This window comes from Nycticebus coucang, chromosome 6 (genome assembly GCF_027406575.1).
Source record: "Nycticebus coucang isolate mNycCou1 chromosome 6, mNycCou1.pri, whole genome shotgun sequence".
Taxonomy (NCBI): domain Eukaryota; kingdom Metazoa; phylum Chordata; class Mammalia; order Primates; family Lorisidae; genus Nycticebus; species Nycticebus coucang.
Window position 1 is genome coordinate 74616964 of NC_069785.1, and position 23463 is coordinate 74640426.

Below are 23463 nucleotides of genomic sequence, written 5' to 3' on the forward strand. Positions count from 1 at the left end.
AAAGGATGAGAATTAGCCATTCTTACCTATAATTTAGCAACGAAATAAGAACAAAGCCTTGGCATTTCCTTTATTTAAATCCCTTACAACCTGTGATTATGTAGTGCCAAAAAGAAAGCTAATCTCTTTCTCTGATACACTCTGATTTTCAGTCCAAATGTGTGACATCACGTGTTAGAAAATCACACAGGTTCTATTCTATCCAAACTCGAAACGACAAAGTGAAACTGACTGAAAAATTACCATGAGATGTGGCTGTATATTTGTCTAACAAGAACCATAATTTGGACGTTGTATGAAGCTGTACCGGGTCTACCTAAGAAGAAATGTTTGCTTTGTTTTTCTTTAACAGCACATGTGTTTACCATTTTGGTGGGAAGGAAAAGAGGACAATTTTGGAGATTAGAATTCTTAAACAGGAATATCCAGATGTAAGCAAGAATCCTTGTTAGTCTGTGGACAACTTCTCAGAACAATGATTTTTTTTTTTTGAGACAGAGTCTCACTCTATTGCCCTTGGTAGAGTGCTATGGCATCACAGCTCACAGCAACCTCCAGCTCTTGGGCTTAGGCAATCCTCTTGCCTCAGCCTCCCGAGCAGCTGGGACTACAGGCGCCCGCCACAATGCCCGGCTATTTTTGTTGCAGTTTGGCCGGGGCCGTGTTTGAACCCGCCACCCTCGGCATATGGGGCTGGCGCCCTACTCACTGAGCCACAGGTGCCGCCCCAGAACAATGATTTTAAACTCACAAAATACAATACATAAGCGTATAAAAGAAACAATTTACAGTGAAATCTCTGTAAATCGACCAACCGAGGGACTGTAACAAACTGGTTGATATACAGAGGCGGTCAACCTAAGGAACGAGGCCTACTGTACTGACATGTATGTGCGGTGCATGTCTGGTCTCTGAAAATTAGGTCAACTTGAGGTGGTCAGTGTAGGAGGTGGTCAGCTATGGAGGTCCTACTATATATTGAAATCCAAATATCAAAATATTTTTTAAAAAGGAATTTATAATTTGCTTCTTTAACATTAAATTAGGAGATCTTCTGGAGGGTCTGATAATTATTATCATTTCGACTAGTGGTGAGTGTTTAAATGCTGTTTTAAAATATTGGTGACATCTTTAATGTCCTATGAATATATCTCTTACATATGATTTCTATTAGTGACAAAGTCACAGTCCTGCATACTGTTATGGTTTGGTGCATGTATTCACAATAAAGAGAAATGCTGAATTTCAGTTGAAGGTTAGTGAAATATATAGACTTCACAGACCTCTCCAAGGCTCTAAAGTATAAAGCGAATAGTTGTATTCCATTTTCAAGGTATCCAGCTTAGCTGACACATTCTGAGCCTCCCTTCGGTTTGAGCTTCAGTGGAAGCTCGTAGACAAGACTGAAAATGTCAAAGAAACCAGGCTGCAGACCTCAGCTGGTGTCGCACAGGAGACCAGTGGTGTCGACCACTTTGACTTCGAATTCGCTGTGCTACTTCCCCAATAGCTTCTAAGAACTGCTGAAACATTAAGGAGCTTTCAGTGTTGTTGCCTGGAAGAATTTAGCCTTCATTTTTCAAAGAAGAAACAAACACCCAGATGATAATGATCTCTTTGCTATAAGGAAAACATCTTCTATATTTGATTTAGGGAACAAGTGGTTTGGTCACCATCAACAGTGACTGTTTAAGATTGTGAGATAAAGTGTTTGAGAATCAGAGCTTTCGCGTATACTCTGTTCTTACGTGACTCTTGGAGAAAGGCATTGTTGGTACTAATAGGTTTAGACCAAAAACATACGCCCTGCTGGGCACAGTGCCTCATGCCTGTAATCCTGGCCTGAGGCAGGAGGATCATTTGAGCTCAAAAGTTTGAGACCAGCCTGAGCAAGAATGAAACCCCATCTCTACTAGAAGTAGAAAAACAGCCAGGCATTGTGGTAGATGCGTCTAGTCCCAGCTACTCGGGAGACTGAGGCAGGAGGATTGCTTTAGCCCAGGCGTTTGAGGTTGCTGTGAGCTAGGCGGATGCCACAACACTCTAACCAGAGTGACAAAACAAACAACACATATGCCCAACACTGACAACTAAAACTGAAATAAAACCCAAATGTCAAATGATAGTGACCTTTTCCTCCTATTGACGTAGCTATGAGGTTGTCCTTCTAACAAACCTTACGGAAGCTTGACCTTCAGCGAACACCCTCTAGCAAAAGCTGTAGCCACCTGCACCTTTTTACGAGGTGGTTTTGGACACCATTGCTAGCCCTGGACCTGCTTATAGGCACATAAATTGTGGATATAGCTGCTTTCGATCTGTAAGACCAGGTGGGGACTAGTTTTGGAGCTGATTCAGCAGCCAACCCACGGACATACAGAATCAGGACCACATGTGATATGATTTTTAAAAAATCCTTCGCTATTGTATAGTTGAATATTCATCTAAACCTTTAGAGGGGATATGTAAGTAATAGCAGTAACTGGTAAAAAGGTTCAGGGTCCCAATTTTTCTAGGGAGTACTTTCTGCCTATGTAGTATTTCAAATGGTTCTTTAATAGATTTTTGGTTTCCAGATAATAACCTCTCCTACAGTATTGCCATTAAAAGCAATAAAATCTTAGCCAGAACCTGCCTCAATTCTGAGTTTTTTGATGCTGTGAGTGGAATTTTAAGGAGAAGTTATAAAATAAGGAAAAATAACGATACCCTTCCCTAGTATTTCTGCTAGCACTGTGTCCTTTCTATTAATTAAAAATGCTTAAGCTTCAAAGAAGGTTATACATGCACATGGCAAAACAAATTTTATATAGTTGTAAAAAGATGGAAAATGTATGACTCCCTTCTCATCTCCTATCCTAATGTAAACCTCAGTTCCTGTTCTCAAATGTGAGAAATCTCAAATAGTTCTCCGATTGTCCTTCTCTGAATATTTTATATACTAGGTCTGACAATTCAGTTCATGAATTCATCCTGGGAAAAGTTCCTAGGTGAGTGCTATACACCTCATTGCTGAATATCACTATGGTCACCTTTAAAGTACTCCCCTTAGGAAGCTATGCACTGATGCCAGCCCTGAGTCCATCCTTTAAAGCAATTTTGGAGCTTTTTTTCTGGAATGACCATCAGTGCTATCAATATACAACACATAAAAACACACATCAACAATGAATACCACTCAGCAAGACGCAGCCATGTATCCAAATGAACACTGATGTGAGACTCTGATATGCCAAGGTTATGAAACATTACCTGGTTGTTTATACAGTGCTATCAATGTATGCACATGGTGGCAAGTCTGCGAACTTGTCAGACCGTGTGTGAGGACAGTTGTGACAGTCATTCCAGAAAAAGAGTTCCAAATTTGCTTTGAACCATAGACGAGGCACTAGCATCAGTGCATAGCTTCCCAAGGGTAGTACTTTAAAGGTGACCATGGTGATGCTCGACAACTCTGGGATGAGTTCGTGAACTTAATTGTCAGACCTCATATGTGCTTTTATTAAAAAGTATACAAAATAGGATCATGCCAAACCCTGTTCGGTATTTTTACTTCATTCAAAAATGTATCATGGAATTCTTTCCATACACACACATCAACGGACCTCTGTCATTCTAAGTCCGCTTGGTGTTCCATTGTGTGGTGATCCTCTCCTGGTGGACATCTGGGTGGTTTTGGTTTTTACTCTATTAAAAAAAATCTATGGAGAATATCCTTGTTACAAACACTTCTGTGTTCTTACAAAAGTACATCCCTCAAGTAAACTCCTAGAAGGAGCATTATGGGGTAAGGGTGTATGGACATTTAAAGTTTAAATTATCCTCCAATAGAGTTGAGTCAGTTTACACTCCTAACATTATGGGTACTTACATGCTCACGTGCCTGGCAAGGCTGGCAATATTAAACTTTCTTAAATGTTTACCATTCATGTGGGTCAAAATTACCTCATGGTGATTTTGATTTGCATTTCTTAAATTGTAAGTGAGGCAGAGCATCTTTTCATTTTCTTACAGAATATTTGTGCTTGGTTTTCTATAAATTGCTTGTTTATCATTCTTTACCTGTCTTTCTTTTGAGCTGTATGCCTTTATCTACTATGTATATATTAAGTTCCTGCTCCGTAGTGAGCACCATGTTGGGCCCTCCAGCTATAACAGAGAAAACACCCCTGTCTGTGCCCTTTTGGACTTGAAGTGTACTAGGAGACAAACATTAATCAGGTAATTCTCTTGACAGGTGTATTAATAACTGAGTTAAACGCCTTAATGGAAAGGCTCTTGCATTTCTCAGAGCATAGCAGGGAAGAGACAGGCTGGCAGGGAGTGCCCTGGGGAAGCTGACATCAAAAGAGTAAATAGGCTTTGGGGCTGGGCATGGTGGCTCAGACCTGTAATCCTAGCACTTCAGAAGGCCAAGGTAGGAGGATCCTTTGATGCTAGGAGTTTGAGACCAGTCCGAGCAACATAGCAAAACCCCAACTCTACAAAAAAAAAAATAGAAAAATTAGCCAGATGTGGTGGTACCTGCCATCTGGCTGAGGCAGAAAGATCCTTTGAGCCCAGGAGTTTGAGGTTGCTGTGAGCTGTGATCACGCCACTGCCCTCATGCCCAGGTAACAAAACGAGACATTATCTCAAAAAAAAAAAAAAAAAAAAGAATGAACAGGATTTCTGGAAAGAGGGATAGCATCATGGAGGAAATGTGGTGCATTATGAGCTAAAACAGCGATTCTCAACCTGTGGATCACAACCCACAGGAACTGTATTAGGAAGGTTGAGAACACTGAGCCAAAAGAAATCCAGGGAAGAGGAGGAGTGACACATCATGAGGCCAGGGCCACTGATGATTGGGGTGCTTTTCCTTAGAACAATAGAAGGCCATCAAAGGATTTTGAGCCATAGGTGGTGATCTAATCTGCATTCTGAAAATATCATTCTAGCTGAAATAAAGAGAAACAGGAAGACCCATTAGAAGGTTTTTGAATGAGTACAGATGAGATCTCATGGTAGCTTGGCCCTGTGTTATGGCAGTGGACATGGAGAGACGCAGGTTCAAGAAACACAGAGGTTAAGTAAAATTTGATGGTGGATTGAGAGGGGTATGGAAGAGAGGAAGTGTCCTGGATGATTCCTAGGCCTGTGATTGGATGGATGGTGGTGTCATTCACTAAGATAAAAAACACTGGAAGAGGCCAGGAATGGGTTCAGCTTTGGACAAGACAGCCAAGAGAAACTGGCAGTGGGCAATTGGATGTAAAAGTCTAGAGCCAGAGGAAAGGTTTGTGCTGGAAACATAAATTTGGAAGTTATTGCCCTATTAGTAATTGAAGTCCTGGGCCTAGACTAAACTGCTCACAACAAACATATAGCGCCCAAGCAATTCTATTCTTAATCCTTAAGGAACTCTTATATTTAATGGCCAAATAGGGAAAGATGAGACAGAAAAGAAAACAGAGATGAACAGCCAGAGAGCAGGAGGAAGCAGTCTGAGCACGGCGTCCCAGGAGCCAGTGGGAGGGTGTTTCAGATAGTGCTGAGGTGCCAAGACAGCTGGTACCAGGAGGCCTGGAAGACACCTGTTGGATTGAGCTACACAGGCATCTTAGTGACATGAATGTAAGTTTCCTTAATGGGATGATGGGGGCAGGAGCCAGATAGGTAGAGATGATTGAGGAACTAATGGGAAGTGAAGAAAATCATGTGACTCCTGGTCTAGGTTTAGCTTTGCCACTTTTAGCAGACAGTGGAGCTAGGAGACAGTGGAGACATGGTATGGACCTCTCTCAAGAGGTATAATTCTTGATAAAGAATAAAGAATAGCCCCAAACCTGTTATTCCTCAGTCTCCACCCCTGACCTTTCTTTGCCACTCAATATGCTGAATTGATTTTATAACTCAGTATTCAAAGTTCCACAGCTGTGCTCTCCCAGGAGCCATGGCATCTGCAGGGGGAGGCCATCTCGAACTTGGAGACTCTTCTGCCTCTTTGCACAGCTCCTGACTCTGCAGGCCTGGCATCTGGGAAGGCCCATTGTTTAAGAAACACTATTGAAAATGGATTTACGAATAAGAGTCCTTATGTTTCAGTGAAATTTAAGGATAAATGGGGATCTGGGATTTGCAGAGTGAAACTGAGTAAGAATGGAGTTGACAACTGTTGAAGTAGGGTGCTGGGTCCATGAGAGGTTATTATACAGTTCTCACTATTTTTGTTTATGTATAAATTTTTTCATAATAAATCATAAAATTTTAAATTTAGGAATTCTGTGAAGTGAAGATACAAAGAAACAGTGGCCATCACAGGGACATTTTGTCCATGGCACTTAAGACCTTCTCTAAACCCAGTCTGGGGTTGGCTTGTGGGCCTCCAGGTGCCAAACGTAGCCGAAGAAATTCTGCTCCCAGATAAGCCCTCGGCCTCTCACATTAGCTCTAAAGCCTGTTCCTGGCCCCTCCTCTCCTTTCTTATCTCCCTCTGAGAGTGGAGTCCAATTGCAGGTCTGTCCTCAGGTCCTCAAGTTCCCTCACATTTCTGAGCCACTCTCTGAAAAGTGGGGATAACATTTGCTCAGTGATACTGTGAGGATTAAATTTGACCATATGTGTGAGAGTATCTGCCACAGCCCACAGTCTCAAAGGCTGACAAGAGTCAGGAAGGTAACAGATATGAATGAATAAAGCTGACCAGATAGAAAAGAAAGTCATGTGATCCCCCCGTCTAGGTTTAGCTTTGCCACTTTTAGCAGACATATTAAATAAGCATTATAAGACAAATTTTATTCTGTGAGAAAAACAATAATGTAAGAGTGATAAATGAGATATGTCATCCATGTTCATAAATAAACGGGAAATAAACTGAGACTTAGCTTCATTGTTGGGGAATAATAGGGAGTGGTGGGGATTGGGGCAAATCAGAGCATGTAGGCCCCATCTCAAAAAGGTAGTTCCCCTAGCTCCAGTTGATTGCTGGTATAAGGAGATGTGGAGCCAACATTAACATGTCTTCCTGGTTTATAAGAAAAGCTAGAATTTATGTGAAATCTTTTAATTCTTAAATTTGGGCTCAATTACTTAAAAAAAAAAAAAAACACAAAAGCCAAACTAAACTCATCTAAGGGCCAAAATCAGCTCATAGGCTGCCAATGTGCAACCTCTCACTTAGATAATGGTATATAATATAAATTAGTTTCCCTTCTCCCCTTTTTATCTTTCTCCTCTAACTTTCTCCTCCCCCCGCCTATTTTCCACATCCTTTCTCCAAACTACCCCCCCAACTATTTATTTCTATAATAAGCCAAGTAGTAGAAGGAATTAGAGTGGGATGAAGAAGTGATCAGGTCCAAATTGACGCCCAGTGGTGCCACAGGCCATAGGTCAGGGCCTGGCACATAGTGGACCCCAACGAAATCCTTGAGGAAGGGAAGCAACCAGTGACTGAGGGAGTCGGTCAGTTTCTTGCACACACCTGGGCTTACCCAAGGAACTGTCCCTTTTTTCTCAACAGCCTTGCGAAGTCGTTCTGGCCGCTCCATCATCAATGGGAACTGGGCAATTGATCGTCCTGGAAAATACGAGGGTGGAGGGACCATGTTCACCTACAAGCGTCCGAATGAGATTTCGAGCACTGCCGGAGAGTCCTTTCTGGCCGAGGGTCCCACTAATGAGATCTTAGATGTCTATGTGAGTTTGGATATTTCTGAACTTTCTATCTTGCTGCTTCTAAGGAACACACTTAGCACAAATAAGCAAGCAGATCTTCACTGGTGCCCAATAAAATCCTTTGAGCGGAGCATGTTTGAGGTACCCTTAAGTACATGGCATCCACCTTTGCCATTTACCTCTGAAGGTATGTAGCTCATGGAAACCTCATACTCTGACAGATGCTTATGACTCTCAGGGGTTTATTGACCCAGTAAAACCAGTTGTACTTGTTGAACCAAATCAGACGCAAACATGTCCTTTATTTCATGAGCATTGGGTCTCGTCTGTGCTCTTTCCTCATGATGCTAATTTGGAAAGTTTACCTTTTATGACAAAAGAAAGCAAATGCCCAAAGCAAGACAGGACTGTTGCCAGCCCCCAGTACTTTCCAAACCCAAGCAAACAAAGAAAGGGGAGCTCCCAGGGACTCCAAATGGAACAGAAAAGCCATGGTAACAATATAGAGGTTTGCTAGAAGTTCCCTGCTTCTCAGAAGACGTGAAACAAAAACGTTAAGTTCCCCAAGATTTAAAAATGGCACTTACTTTTAGAGGAAACCGCTAGGATCCAGGCTTATTTAAAAGGTTAGAAAATAAAAAGTGGAGGTTGCTGTGAGCTGTGTGATGCCATGGCACTCTACCAAGGGCCATAAAGTGAGACCCTGTCTCTACAAAAAAAAAAAAAAAAAGAATTCAAAATAAAAAGTAAGAAGACATAAAAGCTTCATGAAAACCAAGTGTCTGCATAAAAAAAATAAATAAATACTTTAAATAACTTTAGGATAAAAAGAATGAGTTCACCCATAAACATACCTTTTTTTACTGTCCCCACCACCACGCTGGCCAACGTGGCATTTGCTGTGTCAGAGTTTTAGAAATATTATTATTGCATTGTCATTACTTCCTACCTATAAAGTCCTACATCCATTCTTCTTGGACCTAATGGATTCGAAATTACAGAGGAAGCCTTGTTGTAGTTAATTTGGGAATTTTTTTTTTAAGACTGTCCAACTGGTTGGTTGACTCTGGGTAAATTTCAAACGTCATCAGAGGTGAAAACCCAGGTTGCTAAAGGCCTACCATGGTGGTCTGGGAACAGAAGCCAGTAATAATTTCATAAACAGGACAAGGTTTGCACTGGCTGAATGCTCACAGAGGAGGAATTCCAGCCTCAGACCAGGTGGCAGGAAGTGAGGGGATTAGGGGTAGACAGGAAGAACCTGAAGCCACGTAAACGATGACAGCTGTGTCCCTTGGGGGTTCTCTGCTCACCACCGCCTCACTGTAGCACTAATGATTTGCTCCTTGTTTCTGGGAGTGAGGAGTCCAGTGGTTGTCCTATCTGCCTGCCTGCGGGAGATTTAGAGTGAAGACCCATTTCACAGGTAGGGAGTGGATAAGAGATTGTGGCATAAATGGGAAGAAGAGATATAGGACCCACCCGTGCACAGGTGATTCAAGAGATGCTGGTAGCTAGAAAAGACCTGAGAGAGAGGCTCAGCGCCTGTGCTCAGTGATTAGGGCGCCGGCCACATGCACGGGGGCTGGTGGGTTCCGCAGCTAAACAACTATGGTAACAGTAACAAAAAAAGTAGCCGGGTGTTGATGATGGGCGCCTGTGGCCCCAGCTACTTGGGAGGCTGAGGCAAGAGAATCGCTTGAGCCCAAGAGTCTGAGGTTGCTGTGAGCTGTGATGCCACAGCACTTTACCCAGGGTGACAGAGTGAGACTCTATCTCTAAAAAAAAAAGAAAGAAAGAAAAGACCTGAGAGATCGGCAGTGATCCTAACCTCCTCCTCCTTCTCCAGACGAGGAAATCAAAACCTATAGGCTTCAGGGATTTGCTCCGGGTTAGTCCTCTGGTCAACAGGAGAGCCGCTTTATAAAGAAATAGAGGGTGGCGCCTGGGGCTCAAGGAGTAGGGCGCCAGTCCCATATGCCGGAGGTGGCAGGTTCACACCCAGCCCCGGCCAAAAACCACAAAAAAAAAAAAAAAAAAAGAAATAGAGACAGAAATATCAAAACCTAACCGTGTCGCCCTGCCTGTCTCCTGCTTACCCTGGAAATCCTCCCCTTACTGTTCTGTTTAGCTCACCATCCTGCTTCCCACCCGGGAAACCAGGAGCAGGAAGGACTTTGTGCTCTGAAGCCGAGAGGGAGGTGACTAATTCTGCTGGGCCATGCTCACGTCTGTTCTGTTTTCATCCCAGACAATGTTCAGCTGCTCACTTCCACAGCCCCATGCAGTTTCCTGTTACTGGCCCTTTTTTGTCCCCAGTTCCTGGGGAAACATAACCGAGGAAGACTTACAACCTGTTTTTCTGTCTCCATCTCTTTGTGATTCTGGTGGGGAGGGAGTGGGACCCAGAGGGCTGGGCAGACCTTGAGCCAGCATCACCTGGGCCAGGTGAGGACTTTGCAGCACCTTGCTGAAGGACCCCCAAGTGGCTTTGCCAGGGAGGCTTCCTTGTTTGCATGACACTGTCTCACCACCTAGTGTTCAAACAGGTGCTCCTGCCGGTAAATGTATGCATCTATAGTGGACATTTTGAGAGTCCTGAGTGAAATCTAAGCCACAGTGTAGGTTGGCTGGGAACCAACAGAAAGATTCTGCCACCATCGCTCCTTCTTCTTATTTGGAATTTATAAAACCATGACTCTTAGCAGTTTTCTTCGGATTTTCTCAAAGACCAAGTTCTTCATTTTTCAAAAGCAAATGACAGAAAGCCATCTAGAAATAACTTGGCTTCATCTGTCAGGTTCATTCGTTATTAGATGTGAATCAACCTGGTCGTTTATCGATAGTGCTATTTAGGCCGTTGAAACTCCAGGCAGCAGGAGAGGGGGTGTTCATGTGTGCTGAGGGCAGTAACCCTGACTTTCTTGTCGTCAGATGATACACCAGCAGCCTAACCCGGGAGTTCACTACGAGTACGTCATCATGGGGACGAACGCCATCAGCCCACAGGTGCCACCTCACAGGAGACCAGGTAAAATCCCCAAACACTCCCGATCATTTGCTTTGAAAGCCCTCTCTCTTCTTCTTGGGCCTCTACCCTCTGCCTCTCAGTCAACACAGAGGAAACTTCCAGATGCATGTTTCCAAGTCGGCGGCCTTGGTATCCGAGCAGTGCTTGGCCTTGTGAGCCTTCGCTGAGAAGACTTTCACTCACTTGATCCAAAAATGAAGTGAACATCCTGGGTCTGCCTTTCCAGTTCAACATATTGAAATGCTTTATATTAGTTTCCTTCTCCTACTGAGCAAATTACCTCAGACTAAAACAACACGGATTTATTACGTTACAGTTCTGGAAGGTAGAGGTCTGAAATGGGTTTTACAGAGCCAAAATCAAGGAGTCAACCGGGCCACACCCTCTCTGGAGGCTGTCAGGAAGAATGCACCTCTTTGCCTTTTCCAGCTTCTAGGGGCCACCTGGGGCCTTGGTTCCTGGCCCCTTCCTCCACCTACAAAGCCCCCTTCAACTCTCTCTCTGACACTGGCCTTCCTCCAGTATCTCCTTCAACTCTCATCCTCCTCTCCTTTTCCTTTATAAGGAGCCTTGAATTACATTGGGCCACCCAGATGGTCCAGGATAATAGCTCCACCTCAAAACCCTCAATTAAATCACATCTGCAAAATCCATTTTACTCTAAAAGGTGACATATTCATAGGTTCCAGAGATTAGGAAGTGGACATCTTTGGGTGACCATTATCTGTCTACTCTACGCCTTTTCTATTGGTCCCCTTTTGCTTCTGTTAATAATACTTTGATCTGTAAGAAAATAATGAGTTCCCACTTAACAACCTATGGTGTGGGCTCTGCTCATAGACAGAGCCAGCAGCTTTCACTAAGTCAGCACTGGGCATGGAGCTGCTCTCTGGCTCTGCAGATATTTTTCTACCAGATGATGACGGCACCTACCACCCAAATGCAAGCTGTCTTTTCCTTCTTTAGAACAGGAAGGCCTGCGGAAATGTTGATGGTAATAACAGCTCACATGCCCTGAGTCCTTGCTGTGTGCCAGACACTGGGCCTGTAATTTTACAGATTAACTCTTTGAATTCTCACAGTGGCAGGATGTACTCAATATTCTTTGCCTCAGATTAAGAGTAAGGAACCTCAGCCCAGGCTGTGCGAGACCCTGTGCTTTTTATGTTGTCTAGATATTGCTTGGTCTGATGCCTGTCCTAAGAAGTGAGGGGACAGATGCCAGACCCGGCCTGTCGATCCTCCTCTGGGCTTTGGATCAGATAACCAGATTACCTGATTTATTGTACAGTCTGGGGAGGACTACCAGGCTGCCTGGAGCAAACAGCCTGATGTGTGCCCAGCATATGGGATGGGTGTGTTGTCCAAATTCCAAGTCCACACACTCATCTCAACAAAGAATTTTTATTTCATTTCCAGGAGCAATACACAGTCTGAGAAAGTAATTTTAGATGGCCAAATATTGGGATTTCTAGGATCTGTTGCTGTAGATTTATAGGGACAATTTGCACAGAGTATTTGAAATTAAATAGGATGATGATGGCTGCTAACAAGCCTAACAGGTCTCAGCTTTCATGGAGCCCAATAAAAAAGCAACAGTCCCCAATCCATCCCCTTCCTAGAGGGAATCTGTCTTAGTAATTTGGTGTGATTCTATGTAGCCCTTTTCTATATATATACAAATGTGTTTGCAGCCAATTTGAATCTTATCTGCAATCTCAAGTATATGAAACATGGTATATATCATTTTACACTAGTCAACTTAAATTCAATCTTCTTTAAAGCTGGAGGAAAATTCTTTCACGGTTCATATGAGGGCTACACACACACACACCAGAAATGAGTAAAGATCCCAACTTCTTTGCTGGGCTCAGGAAACCAAAGACTTGAGACTCCTACCTCTCCTCCACCTTGAAAATCAATCTCTCTCTCTCTCTCTCTCTCTCTCTCTCTCTCTCTCTCTCTCCCTCCCCCCAGCCTCCTTCTCTGGGCTGGACCCTTATAGCTACCCACTTTGCTGAGGGCCTCATCTTGCACTCTGTTGACTGTAGTTTTTTATTTCTTTCCTTCAAAAAAACAACCCAAAAACATCTAAGGACTTGGCTATGCTTGTGGACTAGAGGAGGAGAAGGAACAAAGATAGAAAATCAAACACAAATTAATATCTCAAAAGTGACTGCCACACCTGTGTGTGTGTTTGTGATGCTTTTTTCTTTCACCAACCAGTGCTCAGAGTCATATCTCTTTGTCAGAACATCTATTTGCTGCATTCTTTTAAAAATGCACACAGCACCCCATGTATTTTAACCAGAACCATTGGTGAACGTGTACGTCTGTTGTACCGTTTTGCTATTTCAAGTAATGCTTTAGCAACATACTTGTATATAGAGCTTTATGCAAAAGAATCTGAATGTTTGTGTGACAAATGTCGTCCTAGGAGCTGACTCCCAAGTCAAAGTGCACGTGCATTTAAAATTGGGTTAGATGGTGTCAAATTGCCCTCCAAAAGTTTGCATCTATTTTCAGGCTTCATCCACAGTAACGAAAGTGTGTTTTCCTGCACCTTCACCAGGAGCTTAGGGATTTAAAACTTTCTAATCTGTGTTATTAGGTAAACAGAGCTGCTGCTCTTCATTTCATATGTGGTTCTTTAATTATGATTGAAGTGGAGCCTTTTCGTATGACGTCTGGCTGTATTTCTTTTTATGTGAACTGTCCCTGCCTACTTTTCCTTCTGGAATGTTCGTCCTTTTCGATTGATTATTTAATAGTGTTTTGGATATTCGGGAAATCGGTGTCTGTTTATTTTAAACACATGCTCTCATGCTACATAATTCTAATGTTGAAGCAATTCCTCTTTACAAGTCACTTGTTGTAAAGGTCGGACGTGACCTTGCTTCTGTGTGTGTATGCACTTGTCTCGCCTAGGGGAACCCTTCAACGGCCAGCTGGGAACAGAAGGTAGGGGCCAGGAGGAGAGAGAAGAAAAAGAGAGGGACAAGGAGAAGGAAAGCTTACGTGGGGAGACACCAGAAATACTCACCTCAGAATCAGCGCAGACCTTCCCAGTCAGGCATCCAGACAGATTTTCTTCCCATCGACCAGATAACTTGGTGCCACCAGCACCACAGCCCCCACGGCGGAGCCGGGATTACAACTGGAAGCAGCTGGGGACAACAGAATGCTCAACAACCTGTGGGAAAGGTGAGCCTGGGTGGGACAGAGGGTCCCCGCAGAACCCCAAGCAAGGAATGTGTGGTGGGCCCAGGGGACCTGGCCAACCTCCACCTCCATGCTGAACTTGTCTCTGAGATGCTCATTGGTGTGACATATTGAGCTGAGGATAATCAGGCTGGATTATCCTCTGGAAGATAATGTGCTTGTGGTTACCATTTATTATAATAAAAGGATATAGATGAGACTTAGCAAAGGGAAAAAGCTATGGGCAATGTCCAGAAGAAACTTAGGCACCAGCTTCCCAGTAGAGTCACACAGGGCTGAACTTAATTCTCCCAACAATGACGTGTGACAACACGTGCCAAGGACTGCCAGCCAGAGGTACTCACTCAAGCTTTGGTGTCCAGGGTTATTATGGAGGGGCAGGCAGGTAGGGGTGCAGCTCCTGCTCTCAACCTCTACCACCAGATGTCAAACGGATACAGCATGGCCCAGAAAGTCAGGTGTACAAAAACAGCCATTCACCATAAACCACACTGTTGTCATAAACTACCTTTTCAAACAAATACAACATGGCCCAAGACCTCAGACATAGAAAAATACTTCTATCAGACAGACTATTCCAAAGACTTAAGAGGACCTAGTCCAAGTCCAGACCTGAAGAAAGGCCTTTCTTTGGAATGTGCAGGATTTGAGCAACAAAAGCCTGCTGGATTTACCCCTTCCTGCACACACACTCATTAATTACCACTGAATACATTCATACACTTCAAGATCTAAAAGCTGATGTGCAAGTCAAGTTTGTGGAAGACTTTACACAAATAGCTGTTGACACTTATTCTCAAATCTAAGGATTTCAGGAAAAAACATGCTTTTGAGGCTTAAAGGGAGTGTTAGTTAGCTCACTTTTGTACTCCATAACACTCAGAATTCCCTTCTATATGCTCCCAGTAAAATCTTAACCCTAGTTTTCATTCATTATCCTAACCAATCAGCTAGGACCACCAGGGACAAACTGGTAGCCCAACAAAGGTTTATTGACTCCTTGCAACAAGGGAGACCACACGCAGGGGTCCTCAAACTTTTTAAACAGGGGGCCAATTCACTGTCCCTCAGACTGTTGGAGGACCAGACTATAGTTTAAAAAAAAAAACTATGAACAAATTTCTATGCACACTGCACATATCTTATTTTGAAGTGAAAAAACAAAATGGGAACAAATACAATCACACCACCTCACGTGGCCTGCAGGCCATAGTTTGAGGACCCCTGCAGAGGAAGCACGGGGCATCTCTCCAAATAAAAGACAGTTGCAGGGTTTGGGAGAAAGGCAGAGTTTAGGTGAAACTTAAATAAAGCAAGGTTTAGATGGGCCCAAAGCAAAGCATGGCTGTGTGTAAGCGGATCCCATCGGGTCCGTGCAGTGAGCCCAGGGTCCTGTTGCCTTGAAGACTCTAAACTTAAGATAGATGTGGAATGTGGTTTCCAGAAACCCCTTCTCTGATACTCAGCACCTGGGTTGGAAATTGATGCTGCTTCTGTTTCAAGGTGACTTATGTCCTCATTGCAAGGATCCATCTATGAACTGTGTAGTTATAATTTCCTTCGTAGGTATGGAACAGCCTCCTGTTTGTAGTGAAGTCCTGTTTGAGCCCCTGAAACCTGCTGTGTTGGGGGTGGGGGGTTACTATAGAAACAGAGGGCTGTGCCCAACAGGTGTCTCTGCAAATTGGGAGACTAGGGGATACCCCAGAGCATTGGTTTGACGACTTTTTTTTCTTTTCTTCAAGACCCTAAGAAGACAATGTTTGGAAACTTTGACAAAACTAGCACACAGAAAAATGTCTCTCAGCAGCTTCTAAAGCTTTTATCTTTTTCAGAAGAGCATTGGCTCAGTGCGTTTCAGAATAGAATTTAGAATTTGGTTCTTCTTGGAGGCTGGAGCTTTTCCTGCCTGGAACTTCCTCAAATGCCACAATGACTTGGTAACTGTGGAGTTGATTTACAGAGGTTTTATCGTGCAGATTTTATTGTGCTCAGACTTAACACATGTGCAAAGAATGTGGACTAGAGATTGGTTGGACCAACTTCTTTTATAAGCTTTCTGAGGAAAAATTAAATGCCCGTAAAACATGTCTTGACGGAGGCAGAAAACTAGAAACGATTCTGCATTAAGGCCAGAATCATTTTAGTGAGAATCTGTCCGTGGCATTATAGGGCTAAGCAGATGGAACATAACTGATGTAGGAACCCAAGATCAAAGTATGTTATTACTGCACTAGTCTGCCATTAGGTAGTGGGGTGATGCCTGGTCAAGGAACCATATACACTCAGAACTAGGTGAAAACAGGAAAAGTCATAAAAAAGCATGAAAATTGTCCTTGTGTGGTATTATCTCAAGGGTGGCATGTCTAGAAAATTCTTTTCTACCCTGTCCAGAGTCCATAAGGTCTCACACGGTGGGCATGAGATAAGGACAAAAGCCTGTGGCATCTGCCCACACAGCTCCCTGGATGGACACCGCTTACTCATCCAGTGTTCACCCCACAGGTCTTTGAGGCAGAGACCCCATAGCCAAAGGCTCTGGTTATTTTGCCCCCCAGCCCAGCCCTGTCTGTGGGATCCACGCTGAGGTAAAAATTCTCCCTCTCTTCCCGCTCACACTTTAAGCTCTGAAACCACCTCCTCTGTGAATCCTTTTCTGATTCTGCAAGGAGCAGATAGGCACTTCATCCTTGGGACCCATTTCTGTCCCAATCCTGTTTGGCTTGGATGTCTCCAAGAGTATCCACTTGGAAGCCTCTGCACCTGGCATCAGAGAAGCACACAGTAGGCACCCTGTGTTTCTTGAGTGAATAAATATATCATCACCACATTTTAAATGTGAAATGTATGAGCTTTTAAAATAGCTGTAATGGTAGTTTTTATGTCTTTATTACGTCCTAGATTTACAAGACTATTCCCTTTACCCATATTCTGTCAACATAGCATAAGAATGTGGATTTATATATTCGAAACTCAACAATCAATCACTTCTCGGCCTTTTGGCTAAGATCAAATGCAAAACTCAATAATCTTTTTCTCTAGATTTCCAACGATTTTGTTTAATCTTCTAAGATAGCGCTTCTCCTGTGCAGTGTGCACACACACAGAGTGTGAGGTTAGGGGTGCACAATGTCCATTTTAGATATTTAGCCTGTACACACCCATGTGTGCATGCGCACGCGCGCACACACACACACTTGGCGTCTGCCACTCAAAATGTCTGAGAGGATACGTGTAGCTCTTCTTTACCTTAGTAAACAGAACCGGTTCTGAGGCTCAAGAAGGTACCTCGGAAATAAAACAAGACCAGAGATGTGTTGTTCCCCATTCCTTCTCTTATCTGGGAATCCCAGCTCCCTTTTTCTTCCATGTGACAATGGCAGCAGTCCCTGGGCACCTCTCCTTTGCTGCCACTAAGGTTGGCATCAGACATGCAGGGCAGGTGAGGCAATGCTGGTACACAGACATGGGGCTCACCCCACAGCCATCAGCAGCAATGACAAGTGGGCATGACTGAGAAAGGCAAGCCTGCCAGCACTGGCATTTACCACAGCCCACGTCCATGCTCCTGGTGCTGTCTCCCAAACCACCTCCAGACCCTTCTGGTCCACACAGTGCTATGCCTCTCATGGTCAAATTCCCCTTTTTGTTAATACTTTCAGCATCACTACATCACCACCTCAGGGCAGCATCCTGGAGCCGGGCCCAGACCTGACACATCATTGACCAGACTTCTGTCAAACCTCTGTCTTGGTTCACTTGACTCCTGGAGCTCCAAGTCTAGAGTTATTAAACTTTTTCTTGTTCTTTGTTTTGTCTGTCTCTCCATAATGTCTCACTGACCTTGAATTCACTGACTTGCCTCATTTATTATCTGCTAACTACCTGTGGTGCAGTCCCTCCTCCAATACAACATAGGTCTGTTTAGATCAACAAGCCCATGTACAGGCCAGCCGAGCTGACCCTGGGCTTTTTCTTGCTGCCTGACCCAGCCAGCACCTGACCTCACCACCCTGTTCCTGCTTGCTAGCAATCAGAGCAATGATTAAATCATAATCCTGACTATTAGGAGGCAGTCAGGTGCCATTTTGAGTGATAATCTCTCTTTCTGCAGATATTAAAAATGACCCAAAGATACCATTGCAGTCATCTGAGTCAGGAATTGTAGCTATAGGAGTTTCTTACCATAAAAAAGACAGACAACCTCTGAGTTCATTTCCATAGAGCTGGACCATGGATAACATACTTAAAATCAATAACATGGTGAGGGAAGGCAAGCAGTGGCCGTATGCCAGACAACCCCAAGCAGGACCCGTCTTCCCAAGGCACAGAGCATCCCATCCCTATGGTAGCCTATATCCTTTTAGCTAAAAAACGTTCCATTTTCTCCTTATTTGAATGCCAAGTGGTTGGGGTAGTTTTACTTTTCAGTCCACAAACTTATAAGTGGAGAAGTTAAATCCACACAGTCTGGAACAAAAAGAATAGGATAAATAAGATTTTTACTTAATTCTTTAATAGCTGTATCCCAGTGGAGCATGCTGCAAGCTATGACCTACATCTTACTCATCTTTATAACTGAGCTCAAGGTACTCAATTTTGTTGAATTTAACCTAAAATCGCTTCTATTTAATGGAAGGAAAGATGTAGCTAAACAAAATTTAATTCCACAGAAGTTTTTGCTTCCCATTAATTTTATAGTTAGCACTGCTTTTCACTTGGCCATAAATTATGCTTCACTAGAACATTACTTTAAACAGTGGTCTCGTGTTGTAGCTACACTGTACATTTTTACTACTAGTGTAACTTAAACAGTTGATCGTTTCAGACTCAGAAGTGTCTTACACACTGTCAAGGTTCTTACTGCCCTCTGGTCTGTTGTGTGGTACAACATCAGCTTGAAGAATCCTTGAAACTTATCAACAGCTGATGAAACATTGAGACATTTATTAATTGTTTAACAAAACTGCGGTTCAGAAAATATAAATGCCTGGCCAATTAGCAACAGAGATAAGACAGAATGATAGAATAAATTACAGTGTTCTTCCCAGCAGGAATTGCTCACTGGCCTCAGCTATGGGGAAGACAGTCATTTATGGAGAAGCATCTTCAGATGGTTGCTCAGAGGGCACATTCAGGGGGTCATGTTTCCCACTTCCTAAGTATCCATCAGTAATACCTCATACTGCCACCAGGTGGCGGAAGAAAGTGGACGGCGGCCTCAGATTGATTGTGTTTTTTGTGGGAGTGTTTCGATTTAGAGCTAGAAATTCCACTTAACAAATTCTGGCCTTTTATCCAAAAAAAAAAAAATATATATATATATATATATATCTTTATTAAATCAGTGAAAGTAGGTTATTCATTTAAAATTTAAAAACTTGAGACAGTTAAGGAGTTTTTAGCAAAGTAATAAAAACAGCTACCCTGTTTCCCCGAAAATAAGGCATCCTTGGAAAATAAGACCTACTTACAGGAAAGATACAACGTCCCCTGAAAATAAGACCTAGCGCATCTTTGGGAGCACACCTTAAAATAAAACACTGTCTTATTTTCAGGGAAACGGGGTATTAGACCTCTGATAAATATTCATTCAACTGAGTCTTCCTGGGCACCTGCTGCTCGGCTAGGTGCTAGGGCTACAGAGATGAGCAAGAACTCGCGGTGTCCTTGAAAAGCTCCCTGTCCCGTGGGAAGCCAGCAAATACTCAGACCACTGAACACCACTGGATCAGTGCTGTGTTAGTGGAGCAGTAAAATGCTTTCCAGGTGTTGGGGGGGGTGCAGCTGCTCTTCTGCTCTTTCTCGAATCTTGTTATTTCTCTTCTTCAAACTACCCATCTCTTAACTGGGTATAGCAGGCCAGTTTGTCAGGCAGGCACTTTCAATCCAGTTTAGCAACCTAGACGGCCCCCTCCCCCCAAAACATCTGTGCTCACACCCACTCAAGCCCCACCCTTTCTCCAGGAGATGAAGACAATGAGGCTGGGCCCCTCTAGAACACTCCTTGATGCCTCCAGAGAACCCTGGAAAACTTGCTATTTCTGTTCATTTTATAATCACTTGCCTGCCTGGTTATCTCTCTGTTTATCTTCAACTGTTAATGAAGATTGTTTTGATCTGCCTTTAAACATATTCAAACCGCATCCAGAAATAGGTGACCAGTCATTTGATGGTAGGGTCCATGTTTGACTGTGCTCTGCACACCCACGCCTCCCAGCAAAGTGAGGCAGTGTGTGTGCACATGAATGAAGGAGTGTGTCGGTTGTCCCCGCTGTTTCCGTCCCCTCTCTGCATCAATACCCGAATCTGTGGACAGTCCCCCCAGCAGAGCTTTCCAGAGTGTGCGACTGTCCTCCAGACACCGTCCTGTCGTTGCAGGAGCGCAGTACCCCGTTTTCCGCTGTGTGCACAGAAACACTCATGAAGAGGTGCCTGAGAGCTACTGTGACTCCAGCATGAAGCCCACCCCCGAGGAGGAGCCCTGCAACATCTTTCCTTGCCCTGCCTTGTAAGACAGCCTCTCTGTTTAGGTCATCTGTCACCGGGTCACTCATGGTTGCTTATGCATAGGACCTTCACAGCAAATATAATGCAATTTTAAAATCAGTCTAAATAGGATTTAGAAACACAAAACTTGGACCGTGCAGGAAATGTGATCCGTTTAGCAACCATACCTGTGAGCTCAGGACCTGATAGCCTTTAGCAAGTTGGCACAGTCCCAGGAAGCTGACCCTTTGGAAAATTGGAGCAATTAGGTTTTAGACTGGTGAGAAAATGAACGGAAAAACAAAGAGTGAGAATCCAGTCAGTCAGGTTGTAGATGAGCTGTACAAAGAGAGAAGGGAATCACAGAGACACAGGCCTGGAGAGGCCAGGAAGTGTCATGGCAAGGTCTTGATAAATAGGAAACATCTGGAACAACAAGGAGAAAGGGCCCTAACAGGGTCAAAACCTAATTTTCGGAGTAATAAAAATATCATTCTCAGCTAGGCATGATGGCTCATGCCTGTAATCCTAGCACCTTGGGAGACCGAGGTGGGAGGATCATTGGGGGCCAGGAGTTGGAGACCAGCTTGAGCAAGAATGAGACCCTGTCTCTACTAAAAATAGAAAACTTAGCTGAAATGTTTTGGCACATGTATGTAGTCCCAGGGGGAGGACCCCTGGAACCCAGGAGTTTGAGGTTGCCCTGAGCTATGAGGATGCCATTGCATTTTAACCAGAGAGACAGAGTGAGACCTTGACTCAAAAAAAAAAAAAAAAAAATTCTCATCCAAGTAAGCGTGAGCTGACGCCTCATTTAACTAATGACAGAGCAAGATGACAGAAGTGAGTGTATGAAATTGATACGGTAATAGATAATGAAAAACAAAGAATGCCAGTGTAAGATTTCTAAGTTAGTTACTAAATGGCGTCTTTAAAGTTATTATTATTTTTTTATCAATTAGATAAAACATGTTTCTACCTCTCAGTTTTCTGTAAGGTTTTGTAGAATCTGGCCCTAGTCACTGGTAAAAAGGGAGACAGATGATGCTTAGGTATTTTAAGCATTGCTGTCATGAAAGGGTCCCCATAATAATTGCCTTGACTCTGTGAGTGGCTTGGGCTGGCACTCCCTTTCTGTTGACTGGAGCTGGTCTCTCGCCCTCCCTCTCTCCTTTCTGAGCCAGCTGGGACATTGGGGAGTGGTCCGAGTGCAGCAAGACCTGTGGCCTGGGCATGCAGCACCGCCAGGTCCTGTGCCGCCAGGTGTACGCCAACCGCAGCCTCACGGTGCAGCCCTACCGCTGCCAGCACCTGGAGAAGCCCGAGACCACCAGCACCTGCCAGCTCAAGATCTGCAGCGCGTGGCAGATCCGGACCGACTGGACCTCGGTACACAGGCACAGCCCGCTCAGAACTCCCTATGAGACCCCCTACCCCTCCCACCAAGACCCAAGATGGGACATCCCTGAGTTCCCCAGGAGAGAACCTATCCTGGGGATTCCTCAGGGCCACGCTTGCAAGCCATAGGGTGTACCCATAGCACAATAAGCATCTGGGCTAGTGTGTGTCTCCCATAGCCCACTTAACAGGCGGGCCTGTGGGAGGCCTGTCTGGTTCATGGTGCAGTGAAGGTTGACAACAGCTGCTGGGGCCAACTTGTCCCAATGTCACCCTCCTGCAATCTCACCCAGCTACCTGAGGCCCAGAGGAATAACACAGGCCAGGCATCTAAGAAGGTCTAAGAGAATGGGGTTGTGACAGGGCTCAGTTCCTCTCCCAGGTAGTTACATGCATTGCAGGGTACCCGGCCACACGAGGGGCCTCGCCACGGTCATCTGTGGGGGGAGCAGGTAACCAAGGATAAGGGGATATGGATGCTGTGCTGGCTGGTCTTTGTCAGAGCTAAAGTATCCTGTATTTTAGTGCTCGGTGCCCTGTGGAGTGGGACAGAGAACGCGCGATGTGAAGTGTGTGAGCAATATTGGGGACGTGGTGGATGACGAGGAGTGCAACATGAAGCTCCGGCCGAACGACATTGAGAACTGTGACATGGGCCCCTGCGCCAAGAGCTGGTTCCTCACGGAGTGGAGTGAAAGGGTGAGCGTGATGGCAGGTGGCGAGCAGGGACCAAGGTCTGCCGGGGTGTCCCCCTAGCCGCACAAAGACTGATCACTAGCTCAGAACCCCACGGCTGATTTCCGACTCTGAAAACAAAGGCCTGGAGATCCTAAATTATTGTAGGCTTTATATCCTTAGGGCGGGTGTGAAAAAATTGGTTTAATTCTCCTTAGCACTCCACATGATCATTAAATAATGAAATACTAAGTAAAGCAAATAATTACATCAATTTGTGTGTTCTGAGTGCCTGGCCTGTACTAGGCCCTCAGCTGATGGCAGCCCCTTCTCCAGCTTTCTACCAGCTCAAAACATTTTGCACACTGTTGCCCTCCCCAGTGGCCTGGTGCAGCAGGTGTCAGGGGTCAAAGAATAGCTTAAAGGTGTATATGATTAACTATTAGCCCCTGTAGGGGGGAAACCAAGAATAAAGCTCGGGAATAAAGGCAAAAGTAGGATTTGTTTGAGAAGGGGATTCTGGAGATGGATGGTGGTGGTAGTTGCACAACAATGTAAATGCACCGAATGCTATTTAAAAATGGTTGAGATGGTAAATTTTATGTATATATTACTACAATAAAAAAACGAACTTTAAGAAAAAACACTAAGCAAAATTAAAGAACATACCTTGGGGCAAGGGAGAACGGGGGCAGGAGATGAGGAGTTTTGCTTCCTTTTCTTGTGGAAGCTGCCAAGTGGGGGGCAGTGGGAGAGGCCAGTCAGAGTGTTCTGCCCCGGGAGCTCCGCTGGCCATGAGAGGAACCACTTCTGGGTGATGGATTCTGCAGGAGTGCTTGGGAGTTTACCTGAGATGAGGATGTGATCCGCCGTCCCTGCCCTTGGTTAGCAGCCACCCCTCTCGGGCAGGCCAGTTCTGCCTCCTCCCCTCATCAGCACGCCCTGCCTGCGCGTCACCTGGGGACCTTGTTCAAGTGCAGGCCCAGAGT

At 44.4% G+C, this 23463-nt stretch overlaps 1 protein-coding gene across 3 annotated transcripts in view; it reads left to right on the forward strand.

The window, feature by feature from the left end:
• Positions 1-23463, forward strand: part of THSD4 (thrombospondin type 1 domain containing 4) — a 640675-nt gene that overhangs the window by 590499 nt on the left and 26713 nt on the right. For all 3 annotated transcript variants that reach the window (XM_053594803.1, XM_053594804.1, XM_053594806.1), the window contains 6 exons: positions 7505-7680; positions 10594-10690; positions 13619-13894; positions 20294-20423; positions 21586-21790; positions 22325-22498. In XM_053594803.1, coding sequence (XP_053450778.1) covers positions 7505-7680; positions 10594-10690; positions 13619-13894; positions 20294-20423; positions 21586-21790; positions 22325-22498 — 1058 coding nt within the window. The remainder of the gene's footprint in view (positions 1-7504; positions 7681-10593; positions 10691-13618; positions 13895-20293; positions 20424-21585; positions 21791-22324; positions 22499-23463) is intronic.